General features: G+C 39.2%; 1 protein-coding gene across 1 annotated transcript; it reads left to right on the top strand.

Moving 5' to 3' along the window:
* The first annotated feature begins 828 nt into the window (after positions 1-828).
* On the top strand, positions 829-18,499 carry ANGPTL5 (angiopoietin like 5). The gene is made up of 8 exons (XM_026675608.2): positions 829-981; positions 4,099-4,243; positions 5,383-5,486; positions 7,514-7,607; positions 9,418-9,518; positions 13,245-13,365; positions 15,205-15,390; positions 17,181-18,499. The coding sequence occupies exons 1-8, from the start codon at positions 880-882 to the stop codon at positions 17,489-17,491; spliced, it is 1,164 nt and encodes a 387-aa protein (XP_026531393.2). The 5' UTR covers positions 829-879; the 3' UTR covers positions 17,492-18,499.
* The last annotated feature ends 1,054 nt before the right edge of the window (positions 18,500-19,553 follow it).

Genomic DNA, 19,553 nt, shown 5'->3' with positions numbered 1-19,553 from the left:
ATAATGAGCATCCTATTTGTTGTGTCAGCATCTCGGTATGGTTTGCAGTCAGTGTTATATGAACCCAGATTCTTGGGATAAATTAGTACATTGTGGAGTCCGTTGGTCTCCAAAGCAAAAATATTTGCCCTTTCCTACTGTAATATACCATAAAGATGAGTCATTGCCACACCAGCATATTCTGTTTCTTCCTTCTTCTCTGTCCATTTCTGACACTTTACATTTGGTGCCTGAGGAACAGAAATACATTGTGAGATTTGTTAGCATAACTCTTGTCTTTGCCTTTTAACTAATTTTAATCTCTTGCCTCTTAATTTTTTTTCTTTTTATTTTAACTTTTACATACATTGTTTTATACCTTAACACTTTATTCTACACCACCCAGAATCCCTCTTTGAGGGAGATGAACAGTACAGAAATGTGGCAAACAAAGTAGTCTGTTTCATGGAGTTGTCTTTTGTAGAAGAATTGGCAGTGTCTGGGCATGATAATTCTGTTTAACAAATGATTTTGTTATTCATTTTTTGGCATTGATCCCAAAATAAAATAAACCACATTCAGATAAGGTCACCTATGGATCAAATAGGATCTGCTTTGGGTTAATTATTTGGGTATAGTTATTTTAAAGGTAAAATAATCTGCAGGATTAAATCATGTTATAATTTATCATTGGCTTTAGGAATAAGCTATATATAGACTATCTAAAATCAAATTTATATAAGGTTATGAAGTCTGGATATGAAAGGGTTGGCTTTTTGGCTAAAGTTTCTGCTAAACACATTCCTGCATTCTTAATTCAAGACTTCATTGGCCAGTGGACAGCCTTTTTTCAAGGCAATTTGAAACCGTTTGAAAAATGTTTATTCTTCCAACTCAGACATGATCTACCCTAATAGATCTACCGCACTGATCTTCCTAAATATTATATTTTTCATTTGGACCGATTCGATAGTTCATAGTGTCGAGCCATGTTCTGCAATGGTAAGGTTTGTGTTGTATTGCCTTGATACATGATAGAAACCTAAGACAGCAAATCCTGATTTCAAGTGGCGTTGTTTATTTCATCTCAAACCACTTCAATTGTTTTCAAAGATTTCTGTTAAAACTGTATTGAAGCAACTAGCAACAGCAACTGTGCTTGCTTTTTCCTGTTGATGTAGATTCTGTGAAACTTGTTGAAACTTATTAGGAATTTGGACATTAATTTCTGCAAAGACAGGGAAAGTTACAGATCATTAATAAAAGAAAAACATGAAGGCATTTCTTTTGATAAATTATATGGGAGTGTGACAATCTTTAGTCTAGTTCCTGGATGCATCTGGAAATAAGTGCTTGTTTTATTGCACATTTTTATATTAACAAAGGGAAGTTGTGGACGGGTTTTTTTGGTAATTCTTTTTGTTTGTTATAATTTTATCTGGAGATTCAAACTGGATTTGAATGAAGTTCTGGATTTTTTTAAAGACCAATTTACTTTTTGTCTTTAAGTATGGACTATCTGTTTTAAGTGACTAAAAGTTCTGGGAATTCTTTTTTTTAATTCTATTTTTTTCCTGTCAAAGAAATAGGATTAGGTGAAAAATTTAATTAGTTTATTCTTAGTTTATATATCCCAGTATGTACCTAATTTCAGTCTTTGCCCATTACATTTTGTTATTCCTTTAGGGAATGTGCTTCATATGGTGTTCTGGCATGATACCATTGGCCTCAGAAACTGAAGATACAATGATGAATTTCTATAGAAACAACAAACAAAATGTTACATGAGCAGCCCACAGATATTTAGTGGAAGTCTATCTAGTTGTATTCAGTGGAGTTTTAATCTATACTAAATGCATTTAAGAATTTTCCAAATACAAATTAAATGTTTACTTTCAAAGGGCTATTCTACAATGAATATCACTTACTATGAACTGTTCTAAGGGAATATATGTTTATATGGGGATAAAAAGGCCCAGTAGAAATATTTAAATAGCCAAAGGATTTTCCTCTGATTTTAAAAATAGTTCAATATATTGTTTTCTTTTATTCTAAAAATGAAATAAATATTTAAACAGTTATCATGAACATTTGATTTCAATTCTGATGTAGAAACTCTTCCAAAAAGGTATATTTATATCCCAGAATAGTTTTCTCTAAGCTTCAGATTTTTTAAATCCAGCCTTTTATTATTTTTAAAAATAATTCAAAGTGGCAAACATACCTAATACTCCTTCTTCCTCCTCTTTTTCCCACAAAAGTAACCTTGTAAAATTAGTTGGGTTGAGAAAGAGTGATTGATCCAAAGTCACCCAACCATTTTTCATACCTAAGGCAGGACTAGAACACATGCTCTCCTGGTTTTTAACCTGGTGCCTTAACCACTAGATCAAACTGACTCTCTCCAGATATCTTAAAAAATTAGTTTTTGAAATTTCCCAACAACTATGTTGCCTGGGAATTCTGGCAATGGAAGCCCAAGCACATCTGGAAGGTGCCAAGTTGTATCCTTAACACCTGTTAGTATTCTGCATACACCTACAAGTTTGATACATGAATAGCAATAATACTTAGTTTTATATACCATTTCATAGTGTAGTATGATACATCATATTGGCTTTCAAAATACATTGCAGATTGCAAACATCATCTTGGCTTGCATAGAACAGAGTGAGTATACTTGAGATTAGAATGGGGTTTAGTTTTGCTCATAGTTTACTGGTGAAAATGCGACAGGATGATCGGCACTGTCATGTTAGAAATTCTGTTTAGATAAAGCACCACCAGAGCAAACAGTTTTGGTCACCGCGATGTAAAAAAGACGTTGAGACTTTAGAAAGAGTGCAGAGAAGAGCAACAAAGATGATTAGGGGACAGGAGGCTAAAACATATGAAGAACGGTTGCAGGAATTGGGTATGTCTAGTTTAATGAAAAGAAAGACTGGGGAGACATGTTCCAATATCACAGGGGTTGCCAAAAAGAAGAGAGTCAAGCTATTCTCCAAAGCACCTGAAGGCAGGACAAGAAGCAATGGGTGGAAACCAATCAAGGAGAGAAGCAATTTAGAACTAAGGAGAAATTTCCTGACAGTTAGAACAATTAATCAGTGGAAGAACTTGCCTCCAGAAGTTGTGAATGCTCCAACACTAGAAGTTTTTAAAAAGATGTTGGATAACCATTTGTCTGAAATGGTGTAGGGTTTCCTGCCTAGGCAGGGAGTTGGACTAGAAGACCTCCAAGGTCCCTTCCAACTCTGTTATTCTATTCTAAACAAAGAGTACACTCACCATGTATTTTACTACTCAACTATATTATTGTAACAGGAAACAGGAAACTCTATGTTCTGAATAGCATAGAGTATATACCATAGATCCACACTGTAAATACTGACATCTACTGGCTGAATACTACTGTAGTTTTTGCATAGAAACACATTCCAACAATGAATTCCAACACCTTACCACTTATAAGAATACTTCATATGGCAAGAAGGTGACAGGCTGAAAACGATACCGTACCTGTCTTTATGTGAAAGCTTTAATTAACTAAAGGTAGGATTGGCAGCAGACGTCAGTGTTTATGGATGTATCCAAATGCAATATATCTGGATGATTACATGTTGCAATTTCAGAGGTGTCACTGGTAAACAGCATATGTGAAGGAAAGTCAAAAAGAAGGAGGGAAAGGAAGACATTGATGTTTCTAAAACTAACAGAAAAGGGAAAGACGTAGTCGATCTCAATGAGAAACCAGGAGAGTGTGAGTTCTAGTCCTGCCTTAGGCACGAAAAATGTTTGGGAGACTTTGGATCAGTCCTCTCAGCCCAATTAATCTCACAAGATTGCTATGAGATTAGTTGCTGCTGAATGAAGGTGGTCTGGTCTTGTGAAAGTCCTGTATAAAAAAAAGTATGTGGATGATATGAATGGAAGTAAAAAAAATATATGGGTATATGAGACAAGGGAAATAGTCACTCTCTCAGTTCTGAAAATACAAAGGCTTTTAACTTCCACTGTGTTTATTTGTTTTGCATGATGTTAGACCCCTTGGTACCATACACAGCAGAATTTAAAGTATATTTTTTAAGAAATAAAGTTTTGTTTGATTTAATCTTACAGGGCAATTCCACAGCAACCGTAGTGGCGGAGACCGCCAGTCTAGTAACAAAAAATCTCTCCACGGACAATTTAGAGAAGAAAAAGAGTGAGGCCTCCTCTGATTCTCAACCTAAACTATTAAGGGAAGGAAAACACTATATGTGTCGTATGTATATATTTATTTTAACAACTCTTTCTTGTCATTGGTTATTTGAAGGTCATCAACCTATATATATGCAGAAATTTGGGGATCTGCAACTCATCAATTTAAATCTCTGACAAAGAGTGGTATCACTCTTTGTGATATTGTGAAATTTTGTTTTAATCAATTAGCAACTATTTTTTTTCTTACGCATGCCATATATCCGACATTGTCATGGACTCTCCTATAGATTACTTTTCACAATATGGAATTCTTTACATTAAGAAATAAAATATTGCTTTTTCTCATATAATGTTTCTATCCATATGTGCTAAACTTCTCAACAAGGGCCCACCCAGGGGTGGTATTCTACTGGTCCAGTCCGGTCCAGCCCGGGTGAACCGGTAGCTCCGAGGATCAGCTGGGAGTGAACTGGTTTAGTTTGTTCTGACGATCAGCTGTTGAGCCCACCCACCTGCCTGGGTTCTAGACTGTGCTTTATATCTTGTTTTTCAAGCTTAGCTGATTTGCACGGCACAGCGGATTGCCGCTCATCAGCTGTTTAATACACAGGGATTGCTGGAGAAAGTCAGTAGTAAATGCTCTGCACACACGCAAAGTGCGCACTCACCGAACTGGTTGTTACACTGGTTGAATCACACCCCTGGGATCACCCATATTGGTATTTGGCAGTACGCTACTTGTGAACTGATTTTTTTCAGAGAAAGCCACTTGATAGTTTTTTTTTTTTTACCATGATGATGAAATAAATATCATTTTTCAGACCACTTCATTGTGCTGAAATTCTAATTTGTTTCAAAATGTTTTACATCTAGTAACAGACATTTACAAGTACCATATACTGAAGTATTTGGTTTGTTAACTCAATATTATCTATATCTGACAGATGGTTTTTCTTTTCTGCTATTTATGATTTTTTTCTGGAGCTGAATTACCACCTTTCATTACAGTCCATCTCCATGAAATAAAACAACAAACACAAATTCTGTTTAAAAAGGTTTTTAAAAGGTTTTGCACAGACAAATCCATTTCATATGGCTAACAAAAGAAAAACTGAAAACAATGTTCCACATTGCCTCTTATAAGTATACAACACGTTCTTTTAATTACTTTAACATAGCTGGCAATCTATATGTTTAAAGGGAATCTGCAGAATTCTCTAATTGAATATGCAAGAAGTACTAAGAAAATGATACGGAACATGATGGATGATCACCAATCTTCTCTAGATTATCTCTCCAATCAGGTAATGGCCAGTATTTGCTAAATTGATTTCTTTTGGGGCAACAATAATATAATTGTTTACAACTGAAAATGAAAAGAAATGTAATTAACAAATAACGTGGGCACTTTCTCTGACAACAGCTTTATATTGGAGTGGGGGAAAATATTATTCTGTCTTACAATGTCTGAAAAAACACAATTCCACCCTTGAAAGGCTATGAAAAGGCCATTTATCTCACTGGAATTCTAGATAAGAATCTTGAAATTTGTTAAGAATTCTTTAGTTTGACCACAAATAGTTAGAAACTTTGATTTTTTTTTAAAGAACAGATATGACTTATATGATCAAATATTAGGGGTAATTCATTTAATCCACCTAATTTAGGTTATTGAGGGATTGGGGAGTCAATGCATGCCAAAATCCAAGACTGGGTACAAGGGATATGATTTTCATGGTTGGATGAGGCAAGCAAGTTTTCAAAAATCCAAATTGCCAACAGACACGTGTCCTCAACTTACGACAATTCATGTAGCAACCGTTCAAAGTTACAAGGTCACTGAAAAAAAGTGATAATTTTTCTCTCTTACAACCGTTGCAACAGCCTGATAGTCGTGTGATCAAAATTCAGCCGCCTGGCAACCAACTCCTATTTATGATGGTTGCAGTGTCCTGGGGTCCACCTTCTGCAACCTTGTAACAAGCAAAGTCAATGGGGAAGCCAGATTCACTTAACAGTCATGTTATTAACTTAGCGACTGCAGTGATTCACTTAACAACTCTGGCAATAAAAATTGTAAAATGGGGCAAAATTTACTCAACAACTGTCTCACTTAGCAACAGAAATTTTGGGCTCAATAATGGTCATAAGCCGAGGCCTACCTGTAATGAGGATTCAGGTAGAACAGGAAGTGATACAAAGAAAAGAAAGTCTTGAAACATATTCATTGCTGTTGTCCTTCTTAGAACTCCACTCTTGTACATGCTGTCATAACAGGGTGAAAGAATACTTTCAGAAGCAATAGCAATAGGACTTAGACTTATATACCGCTTCACAGTACTTTCTAGCCCTCTCTAAGCAGTTTACAAAGTCAGCCTATTGCCCCACAACAATCTGAGTCCTCATTTTACAACCTCAGAAGGATAGAAAGCTGAATCAACCTTGAGCAGGTGAGAATCGAACTGCTGGCAGTCGACAGAATTAGCCTGCAATACTGCATTCTCACCACTGCGCTACCATGGCTGGAAGGAACTTCCTAAGGGAAGTTTACCTCAGAATAAAGAGGAACTTCAGCGAACAAGGAGGCCTCTGCTGCAGACACAATTCCTACCTGCCATTCACCCTCCCCAAGATGTTTTTATTTTCAAAAAAGCTTGCACACCTGGCCAAATTGCATAAATACTATGAACTGTGGGGGAAAAGAACAGCCAGAAAAAATAGATAATGCAAACCATTGTGATCTGTGGATCTTTTGTATTATCTCCAACAATAGAGCCCCGTGAATATTTCAAAACCTTTTTTTCCTCTCTCCTTTGAGTAAGGAGGGGCTCCTGACTGGAAAATAGCCCCGAAATTCTTGCATGTAAATCCTTTGGTTTATCATGGCATTTCCCTGGATTGTGGTGCACATCTGTGTATCTGGTCATGTCAACGTCTGCTGCAAATGATTGGAACATTCCTGCCTTTCTACTATTTTCTCGAGCCAATGAAATGCAAAGACAGCTCTAAAATACAATGCCTCAAAGCACTGATTTCAAACATTCAGCTTGAAAAATCTTGGAACTAAATTTTTATGCTCAAGAACTACAGAAAAATGGTTTTCTTTTTTTTTTGGTGGGGTCACCCTAACCAGTCTGCCAAATCCATAACAATGAATTGCTCAGAATTAAGTCCCTTCCCCCCTAAATAAATTAATTGCAGCACAGGAATTATTTAATTTCAGTTGGCTCACATCGAGTGTTAGCATTACAAAGCAATGACCAAAGGAATATACTATTGAGTACCCACATATGTTGAAGATTTTTAAACATTTCTCTTTTTGCAAATGCAGATTAATGAACTTATGAGCCGAGTTATGCAATTAAATGCAGACATGTCCAGAAAACCAATTGATGTATTTCCCCATCGAGCAGTCCAGTCTCATGGTAAAGATTTTTTAAAAAATTCCTGCTTAGATTTTACAGTATTTACTGAAATATATATTGAATAGCATGTTTCTACCATAGCATGATACATCCAATGGAGTGGTTTTTTACTACCGTTTTTGAAGTTTGATGGTTGCTTGCTTCATTCAGAATAGGTCACAAATGCCTGCTCACTATCTGGAATGCAGTGAGAATTTATGGGTCAAAATTACCTATAGCTAATTTTGGAAAAGGGAGCAGAGTAAGATGATTATTAATATTTGACCCATCACCTGCTTCAGGCCCCTAGATTGAATTCCAACTTACGTCATGCACATCGACCTGAAGCCTTGGCAACTTTGATATTTGAAGTGATTGAACCATAGCCTAGGACAGTGATGGCAAACCTTTTCGGCGCTGAGTGCCCAAACCAGAACATGTGCATGTGCACATGCCGGAGCACCAGAAACCCAAAGACCAGCTGGTCAGTGCACATGTGCACACTGGCCAGTTGGTCTTTGGGTTTTCAGCATGCACATGCGCACCAGCCAGTTGGTCTGCACATGCACCAGAAACCTGAAGACCAGCTGGCCTAGCTGGTCTTCGGGTTTCCGGTGCTCCTGCGCACGTGAAGACTAGCTGGCGCACCGGAAACCAAAAGTTCAGCTGGTAATGGTGCACGTGCCCACAAAGAGGGCTCTGCATGCCACCTCTGGCACACGTGCCACAGATACACCACCACGGGCCTAGGACATAGCTTAAAGTTGTAAATTTAAAGCTGATAAAATAACATTTACCAGAACATCTGACAAGCTTGAAGCTTGCCTGTGATATCAGTGGGAACTATACCAGTTGATGGGCTAAAACAATACAGTTCCCCATAATAGACTTTTGTTTCATTTTTAGAAGGAAAGAAAACAGAATAAGAAAATGAAAATAACTGATACACCTAAACAGGATACCCTCTTTTAAATCTTTCTTTCCTTCCTTTCTTCCTCCTGCCCTCCCTCCTTCCCCTTCCCTTCTTTCCTTCAGCATTCAATGAACCATGCACAATTCTTCTTCTCCATTTTTTCCCTGCACAATAACCACCCTAGGAAGAAGTCGAGTCTGAGAGATAATGATAGACTAAATTCATCCATTGACTTTCCATCACACAGGATGGTCTTTCAAGTTCTACTCTAACACCAGCAAGTGCTAAAATCACACAAAATCTACTCAAATCTATGGACAGCCCCAATTCCTAGGGCAGAAAGAGGCAAGTGAGGCCTCTCCTTTTTCCATTACAGAATCTGGGACCTTCATTTAGAGCAGGCATTTCCAACCTTTTGGGTTGCCCTGGCCCACACTGAGTGAAGAGGAATTGTCTTAAACTGCATATAAAATATATAATATAGGTCATGCATATAAAAGCACATAATAATGTTAAAAGTCTATTGTGGGGCCACATTATTTACTACCTGTCAGGGCCACATGCACCCTGCAGACCGCAAGTTGGAGATGCCTGATCTAGAGCTTTGATAATATCGTGGTTTTTTTTTTTAAATAAGGAAGCAATCCCAAAAGAAAATCTTTCTTGAATGCAGGAGTGCAGAACGGTTACAGAAGGATTCTGAAGATTTCCACCTATCATAACTAGCCAGAATCCTTTTAAATTGGGGAGAAAAGAATAGTCCTGTCAGTGGTAAAAAAATAAATATCACCCCACATCTCTCAGATTTACCGTAGAGGGAGTTCCATGTTCAAGAGTTGTAATACTGAACAAATCATTGGTCTGAAAAAAGATCTCTTTTATTTAACTAAAACATCCCTTTGTAATGTTGTCCTGTAGGTTTAGATTGCAGTGATATTAAAGATACCATTGGCTCGGTTACAAAAACTCCAAGCAGTTTATATATAATCCATCCAGAAGGAGCAAGTTATCCCTTTGAGGTAATATTTACTTTTGCTTGATTTTTTTTTTCTTAGGACAGCTTATCCACAGGAAATCTGAACATGGCTGATTTGATTAATCCAGTGTCCTGGCTTCTCAGAATGCTAGACAGAGTTCACACAACTCACAGGCTGAGTTCACACAACTCATTAAGCTTAAAGGGGGTTAGCCATAAAGCTCGAATAACATTCAGGGGCAAAGTTAGGCAAAATTTTGGGAAATCCCCAAAAGAGGAAAATTATTTTGTACAGAATTGTAGTTTTGACAAATCAAAAATATAGGACCTCATGATATCTGGAATCATAAGTCTATCTTTCCCATGCTTTGCTCACCTGCCCACTAACAGAAAGCTCCTGGAGAAAAAGTATTTTCTTAGATAGATGTTTAGCCTTAGGTACTTTATGATTTTATGGCAAAACAGACTCAGAACAGAACTGCGCATAAAACAGTTCCAGAGTTCTATGCTGCCCCATCAACCTCCCACCCTTCTTGAGCCTATCCCAACATTGTTGCTTACAAAATGAGTGACTAATAAAACCCCAAGAAAATGTGCTTTTAATTCAACACATCGATGAAACTATGCAGGAGACTTCATAGAGAAAACGCAACATAAAAAGTGAGCTAATGTTATATTTTCAGAGTTTAATAATAGCAAAAGCAACAGCACTTAGACTTATATACTACTTTATAGCGCTTTACAACCCTCTCTAAGCAGTTTTTACAGAGTCAGCATATTGGCCCTCAAAATCTGAGTCCTTATTTTACCAACCTTGGAAGGATGGAATGTTGAGTCAAGCTTGAGTCGGTCAGGATCAAACTGCTGACTGTTGACAGAATTAGCCTGCAATACAGCATTCTAACCACTGCGCCACCACAGCTCTAATATTTTGGAATGCAATCAATCAATTTGTGATCAACATGATCAACAACTCAACATTTAAAAGATCTCCTAAAAGTTAGAGAATCTAGAAAAGTGCTCATTGATACGAATGGAAGGAGAGTCATGAAAGCGAAATTTTGAGCTCTTTTGAATTAAAGGAAGGTGTAAATGTGGAAATAAAGAAACAAATGATAAAGCTGAAAGGTAAAATGTTCAACCTTTAATTTAAAATAATAATAGATGAATAAATACAGGCTGTAGTCCTATAGAATATTTTCTGGGAGAAACTAGGTTTATATCTGTGAAAATATGCAAGTTGTATTTTCAAACCGGCGTACTTTTAAAATCATTTGCATTTTTTACCCCAAAAGCAATGAATGCATTTTTTCCCCTAGGAGTTAGAAAGCATGGAATGTTTCAGCATACACTGGAATATTTTCAGAAATGACAAAACTTGTTTCAACCAATGTTAACTTTTTCCCAACTCTTAGAAACCAATACCGGTGTCTACAAAAGTTGACATCATCAAATAAATGGAAATATTTAGTCATAAGATTGGATATAGATCAGAAACCAATGGAAAACACATGTTATGACAGCTAATACTGTAAAATGAGGAATGAAATTTCAAGTTTCAGAGGGATCAAGACCAAGAAGTATTAAAACATTTTATAGGTCTCATGGTTTAAACACCAAAGAAATTACCATATTTTTTACACTATAAGATGCACTTTCCACCCAAAAAAGGTGGGTGGAAATGTTTATGCGTCGGTGCCAGTCCTTTGGGGAATATTAGCTGAGCCATGGCAGCAGGGTTCTTTTATAGTGCTGAACCCCATATCTTCTGTCTTTGTCATTGTCCGCCTCTTCTGTCTCTTTTCTGGAGTGCAAAAGTCAATAGGCAGAGCTGGCACACACCTATCTGTGGTCCTCTCAAGCTCTGCCTGATATTTTTTCTTGTTTTCCTCCTAGGTGCGTCTTACAGTGCAGAAAATACAGTATATTCCTGAACACGTAGCAGAAAATAAAACACTCCTTCCCTCACTGAATATGACATCAAACAACCAAATACTTACAATTAAGTTGCTGTTGCTTTTGTGTGCAGCTCCAAATTGTTAAGAATTATTTTTACACTGCAGCAGCCCAGGAAAATTTTCTCCCCTGCTTTCAAAATTGAAGATCCAACCACATATTATTTACTGATCCAATAACCATGGGTTATGATATTCCTTTTCTAAACAGACAAAACTGTGCAGAATATACCATCAGATACACACACACACACACACACACATACATACATGCATACATACATACATACATACATATATGTGGATCTTTGGTTATTCGGGTTTTCTCCCGCGTAAAATTGGAAGTATCTAGGCGACGTTTTGACGAAATCTCATTCGTCATCTTCAGGCTTGTGTCTTCGGCTTTGTGCTTCTCGGAGTAATGTGAGAACAGAGAACAAGAGAACGGCAAAGTCCTCCTCCCATATATAAAAGGCACTACAGACAAAATCAGCAAGATCCTCCAAAAACACAACATTAAAACAGCATTCTGCACAAACAGAAAAGCATCCACCATTCTAAGAAACCCTAAAGACAAAATCGAGTTAGAAAACCAAGGAGTATACGAAATCCCTTGCACCGCCTGCCCCACCACATACATCAGACAAACTAACAGAAGAATAAGTGCACGCATTGAAGAACTCAATCAAAAAAGAAGAACCGATCTCTTCCCCACTCCAACACCTCAAAGCCACAGGACATGAGATTGACTGTAAAAATACCAGAACTATCGCCAAAACCGAACACTTCAACAACAGAATAATCAGAGAAGCCTTAGAGATAGAAACACGCCCACACAGCATGAATAAACGAGATGATACCTCCCGCCTACCAGCCATTTGGAAATCCGCCCTCATTAACAAACGAGTACCTAACATAAAGAATGACACCAGACCCACACCCACGAGGGCCACACAAGATGCTACCACCATACTTCCATGTAGAAAGCAGACTCACACCCACACAGAAGATGAGACACGACCACGGACCAGAAGCCGTACCGCAGCTGCATCACTACCTGCTTCAAACCCCTCCGACCCATACATGAAGTGAACTGATGCCCACCATGAAGATGTGGCACGACCACGAACATGAAGCCAAACAACAGGATCACAGCTCACCAGCTCAAATCCCCCAGCAACTAAGACAAACCTGAGCACAACCAAGCCCCCACCTGAACAGAACATACCCCCAACCAATCAGAACACTGCCAAACCCCCAACCAATCAGAACACCCCCCCACCCAATCAGAACACAGCCAAGCCCCAACCCAATCAAGTCACACCCCCACTAGCAGTTAAAAGGAAGAAGCAGCCGCAAGCTCACATTACTCCAAGAAGCACAAAGCCAAAGACACAAGCCTGAAGGATGATGAATGAGACTTCATTGAAACGTCGCCTAGATACTTCCAATTTTACATGGGAGAAAACCTGAATAACCAAAGATCCATATATTATGTGGATCTTTGGACATTAGAATTTTGTTTCATTTAGGAGGAAGAGTCCATATGCTGTATTTGTAACTTGTGTTAAAAATATAATTCATTAGATTCATAAGGCAAGTTTTCACTGGGACTGCAAGTTGGTTTATTGGATATCCTTAATTTTATTCCCCTGCTAATCAACCTCTGAATTAGGCCAAGTTGAAAGACTGACCTCAAATCACTCAGTGAGGGTGGAAGTCAACCTAGGTTTCCTCTGTTTTAACCCAACATCTTAACTGATGCATCACATTGGCTCATGACAGGATTCTTCTGCCCCCTTTAATCATTTTAGGTTTTGTGTGAAATGGACTTTAGAGGAGGGGGATGGACAGTGATTCAGAAGAGAACCGAAGGAACAGTTGACTTTCAAAGGACATGGTCTGAATATTTGGATGGATTTGGCGACCTTTCAGGTATTAATTTATTATTCGTGCTACACCTCTTCCTAGTTGCTCCAATGTAGCTCAATGTCCTAATGTATGGGTCAAACAGCAGACAATTACAATAAATGTTTGGTGTCAGGATTCCGGCAGTTACTCCAATTAAATCATGAGTCTCGAGCCACACTCCCAAAACTAAAAAGGATTTATTTGAAGTTAACATTCTACGTCTGGCATTAACCTGGGTGTAGCCAACTCTGAGATACGTAATTCACTGTCACCCTTGATCCTGCTTTCCCCCCCACCTCTCTGGGTGTATCATCCAACAAAAAAAGTCCATAGCCAAGAGTCTTCAATCATGCCCTCCAATTAGATTTTTGCGTGGCAGAAGCTTCAGTCATCTAATTAGTCTTTGAAGAAAATATGAATGGAATCTACTTTCGATTCCACACTGCTGCCTGCTCTTTGAACCCCCCCCTTCTTTCTGTTGTCAACTATAACACATGTATACAAAATGTTGTATGAGTTGACATTTGGTTTACAAACATCTGTGGCAGAGGTGGTATTCAACAGGTTCTGACCAGTACTGGAGACCAGTAGCGGAAATTTTGAGAAGTTCGGTGAACCAGAAAATACCACCTCTGACTGGAGATTTATAGTATTCTTCCCCTGCCATGCCCACCAAGCCATGCCCACAGAACCAGTAGTAAAAAACTTTGAATCCCATCACTGATCGGTGGTCTTAACATATGAAAGATTCACAACAACTGCAACCATCTTCATCCTTAAATGATACTAGAGGAGATACCTGAGAATGATCTGAAAGGTCAAGTCAGGCAATTCTATAGAATCCAAATATCAGTTGGGAGAACAAGAACAAGGCCTCCTTTTCTTCTAACACCAGAGAGCTGTAAATGGAAAGTTTAAATAGTGAGTTCACCTTATGAACTGGTGTTAAATGATTTCAAATGCTTAGGGAAATCCATGTTTTTGCAAGCCATGGTCATGTGACACTGGGGAGGGATGATGTCAAAATTTGAAACTGGGTCATAAGTAGGTTTTGGGGGGGTTCATTGGAATCTTGAGCGCTTTCTAAGACTGGTAGTAAGGTGAGGACAATCTATATGCAAACTAGAGTTGATGATGCTGAATAGGACATTGAATGAGGGAAAACAGAAAAAAAAAGCTGAAAAAAGGTAATTAATTATACAGATATAAAAGAATTTCTACAAGTTTCTCACCAGGATCGTATCTGGCCATTTTGCTTCTATTAATCTTTGCAAAAGCATGTATCCACCGTGATTTGTCCTCATTAAGAACAACTGCATTTTTTTTTTTAGAAAAAGTCTATTTCTGAAGGTTTGCATGCAATTATATATAACGTTAAAGAAAAGCTTACATCAGAAGGATTTGCAATAAAAAATAAAATCCTCCAACAGTGCCAAAGAATCAATGATTATTGGCTGAGTTGCACAAATGTGCAAAAGATACATGCAAACTTTATTTATACTTAGATATCTTTTGCAAGGGTATTGATCCTGGAGAAGTGTCCAAATGTTTTGTTGAGGAAAAAATGCCATGCCAGGACTGTTTCTGCACTAATGCGATGTAATGTTTATGTATTTAGTAACACATCCCTCCCTCCCTTGCACTCTACATAGGAAGACAGCTCACTGTGATTTTTTTCTCAGCTCCCCAGACCTCCCACTTTTGATGGCAATTGAGTGATGGGCAAGTTGATGTTCTGCAGACAGACCTTTAAACTTTAGATCTTTAGAATTATTTAATGTCAGTTTCAGAGCAAGCTGCCTGGGAGAGAACATGGGCAAGGCATAAGGATTTTTCAAGTCTATATTCTGTTTTTTTGACTAGGGGAATTTTGGCTCGGCCTCCGAAAGATTTTCCACATAGCAAATCAGAAAGCCACCAGTTTCATGCTTTACATAGACTTGGAGTCTGAAGATGACATGTATGCGTATGCATCATATGATAGCTTTTGGCTAGAGGATGAAGCGTGCTCCTTCAAAATACATCTAGGGCGTTATTCTGGAAATGCTGGTAAGATTTGGAGGGTCAAATAGTCGGTTTTTCAAAGCAAGTTTCTACAATATGGGAAAATAAGATGACGAATAATGTCTGTAGCTGTACTGGATAGTCTAGAACAGGGGTGTCAAACTCTATTTCATCGAGGGCCGCATCAGGGTTGTGTTTGACCTTGAGGGGCTGGGATGGGCGTGGCCAGGGTGGCTATGGCCAGCTCAATGTCACTCAGGTTGGGGGTACCTATAGTGGCCCTGCCAGCAAAAAGGGGTTCCTGAGTGCTGCCCATGGCCTTTGCGAGCTTTGTTTTCAGCTGTGATGGCTTCCTGCAACCCTCTGCCAGCCAAAACGGAGCTCGGGAGTCCCGAGCTCCGTTTTGGCTGGCAGAGGCACTTGTGGGCCAGTTCTTCACTATTTCTAGAGTGGCCCCACAGGCCAGATCTAAGCACCCTGCTGCCCAGATCTGGGCCCTGTGCTTTGAGTTTGACACCCCTGGTCTAGAACCAAATCACAAAGAAAGAATACACCCGGGTCTTTTTCAACCCAACTCTGTGGGCACACCCACAGAACTGGTTGTTAAGAAGTTTGAATTCCACCCCTGCATATGGTGCATGCCTGTGTGTTGATGAGAGAGAGAGGGAGGGAGGGAGGGAGAGAGACCATCCAACCTCACCAAATTCGCCTGCACTTGCTTTATTTTCTGTTGTGAAGAAATGTCTCCCACTTGCACCTGATATGGCACAATATGTCCTGGCAGCATTTTATTTTCTTCCACGTCCTTATGGCGTTGCCTTCATCTTGTGCTCAGTCTATAGAGAAGCAGTCTGATATCCTTAGCTATACAAGTGTTCAAGGAAAGAATGGGGGTGTGTAAATATGGTTTTCCCTTGAAGGGAAACCCAGTCCCTTGATGGCCAGTCACTGGGAAGAAAGGAAATAGAGACAGGATAGGATCTGGCAATGAGGACAAGAAGTTTCACGCTGGTAGCTTTCTGCTGACTCAAGGATAGCAGGACAATGCTCTATATCAGGGGTAGTCAATCTTTTTACACCTACCGCCCACTTTTGTATCTCTTGTTAGTAGTAAAATTTTCTCTAACTGTTAATACAGTTCCACAGTAATGGTGATTTATAAAGTAGGGGACAAAACTGCTACCACCCACCGTGAAAGCTGGAACGCCCACTAGTGGGCGGTAGGGACCAGGTTGACTACCACTGCTCTATATGGTTGGCAAGCAGTTCAATTCCGCGATGGAGAAAGAACCTTTGGTTGCAGAATTTCTGAGTTGTTCCTGTGGTTTATTTGTCACAGCGATTAATAAAGACTCTTTTTATTCTCCTGAGCAGGGTTGTCAAACTCAAGGCCTGTGGGCCAGATCTGGCCCACGGGATGCTAAGATTTGGCCTGCAGGGCACACAGGAAACAGCGAAGGACCGACCCCTGGTTCCTCTGCCAGTGAAAATGGAGCTTGGGAAGGTCACAGGCAGGTCCTCCCAAGCTCTGTTTTCTCTGGCAGAGGATTGCAGGAGGCCATCGCAGCTGAAAACAGAGCTCGGGAGCCCATTTTCACTGGCACACCACAGGCGCTCCTGACATAAGCAACATGGAGCTAACCACACTCATCCTGGCCACACCCACCCAGTCCCCTGAGGTCAAACACAACTCTGATGTGGCCCTCAATGAAATAGTTCAGTGTCTGATTTGCAAATGATTAAGGCTATCATTATTCCCAAGTAGTTAAAGAAGAAGCAAATAGATTGATCTTTGATGACCTTTGTTCTCCCCTTATCTGTTTGTTCCTTCTGAGGTGATGCATTTCGGGGCTATAGAAAAGAAGATAACCAGGATACATTACCATTCAGTACCTTTGATGTGGATAACGATGGTTGCTATCCAGCCTGCTCTCTCCAAGAGCCACCTATCAAGAGCTGCAGTAACTTTAGTGAGAACACGGGCTGGTGGTTTAACCAATGTGGTCTTGCAAATCTTAATGGCGTCCACCGGTTCACAAGGAAGATGCTGGTATCGGGTATCCAGTGGGACACCTGGAAGGTTGATAACAAGCCAGTTAAAATTAAGTCTGTGTCAATGAAGATCAGAAGAACATACTACAGATAACAGGATAACGTCATTAACTTCCAGAAATTAGTCTGTCTAATAGCACTTCTCAGTCTAATATGCATAACATTTTAGTGTAACAATTTATTGAAAGATTGGAGGCTCTTTGCACACTGCATTACTTTGCACCCTTCAGGACAATGGAACTACATTTCCAGCATAAATGCATTTATGATATTTTACTGCACTGCTGAATGCATCAATGACTCACTGTATTAGCATGCCATTACTGGATTGGAAAGCTATGAACACGATAATTCCAACTCCACTCCTTTGCTCGTGCTGATCATCTCTTCTTTAGAATGGTCAGCAGAATTGCAGACCTGTAAATTGAAAATATCAGAGTTACTTTAAGAAAAAGGATATGAAAGCAACATAATTGCACAAGCAATTGTAGTAAATCAGTGAAGGTAGTAAACAATAGGGCCAGATGAGATATGCTTTTTATTTTTTAGTGAATGATGAAAATGGGGGAATAATCCTCAACATGGCTAAATATCTGACTGTGCAAAGATAACATTCAGATTGTGCTTAAAACTTTTTTTTAGAGAAAAGAGAAGAATATAGGTAGCCCTCCTTTAGCAATTGTTCGCAGTTAGGACAGAGATGAACAAGTTTGGGGCTGACCCTTGCATTGATGGCTTTTGCAAGTCTGTAAAGCAAAGGAAAGTTGAAGTAAGGTCAGAAGTACAGTTGGGGGTTCACCTAGTGATCACTTTGCTTAACAAACAAGTTGCTGGTCCCAGCTGGAGTCATTAAATGAAGACAACCCGCCCTGAGCAAAAGACCTTTTATCTTATCTGAGGCTGGTTATTTGCAAAACATAGCTTCTTTGCAGTAACATGTTCTGCTTACATCGTTAATATCTGGAATGTGTTCTGTTCTCTTTAACAAATGCTTTCTTACAGCCTTTTAAAATAAATACTATCACTTATAATTTCTATCCTGTGGCACTATTAAGAGAAAAAAAGCACAGCTGTGATGATAATACAATCCTACTGTTAACAATTCATGACTTATTGAAATTATTGAGTATGTACACCACACTCTACCATAATGTAACTACAAGGACTGGATTCATGCAACATACCTGGCTTCCAGGTGGAATGAGGAATGGGTATAAAAATGTCTATCCGCTTTCTAATATGCTGTTTGGAATTTTTCAACCTCTTGCAGAGATGAGGTAAGAACTCTCAGAATTCCCAAAAACCATTGCTTGGAATCCTGGAGTTCTTTTATTAGAATATTTGGAGAGATCATGTTAGGGGCAGTTATAACATAATGGACATTTTTTTTTATTTCCCTATTTGGTCCCCATGCTAACTTTTAATTTTAATGAAAGCTATTATTTAAAATAATTCTTAGTATTACTGAGCAGCTGAGAAAAAGATGTTTTCTGCATTAAGTCGGGGAATCATACAGCCAGACTCTAACTGACGTGGCAGTAGATGCAGACTGCTTTAAACAGCTGGACAGAACTGAGCAATGTAATCCAAGAAGTTTGCTTTTTCTCTGAAAAGCTTATGGTCTGGATTGCATAGCCTCTGAAATGAACTTAGATGGCAAGCCTTTTAGTCTCTCTCTCTCTCTCTCTCTTTCTAAATGAAGTTAGCTGAATGGTCGGTAAAGTGCATTTATTTACATATTACTGATTGCTGCTGGATCTGCAAAGTTCCTCAGTGAGAAGCAGATATTTAGTGCAGGGAACTGGAATAGGGCAGAGAGTGGTTTTGAAAAGACTTGACAGGGTAGTTTACAGCATTCTTTGGGAAATTAAGGGAGATACCCAGAGGTAGTATTCAGCAGGTTCTCACCAGTTCTGGAGAACCGGTAGCGGAAATTTTGAGTAGCTTGGAGAACTGGCAAATACCACCTCTAACTGGCCCCGCCCCCATCTATTCTCCGCCTCCCGAATCCCAGCTGATCAGCTGGGTTTTCTTTTGTTGCCGTGCACAGGAGAATGGAGCTGGAAAGCAGGTTAGTGGGGTGGGGAGGGAATGGGGATTTTGCAGTATCCTTCCCTTGCCACACCCACTAAGCCATGCCCACCAAGCTACACCCA

Source organism: Notechis scutatus, chromosome 5, assembly GCF_049901735.1.
Source record: "Notechis scutatus isolate UNSWTSFEM ecotype Mainland chromosome 5, rNotScu1.2, whole genome shotgun sequence".
NCBI lineage: Eukaryota > Metazoa > Chordata > Lepidosauria > Squamata > Elapidae > Notechis > Notechis scutatus.
Note: the sequence above shows the minus strand (reverse complement) of the source record. Positions and strands in the feature narration are given on the sequence as shown.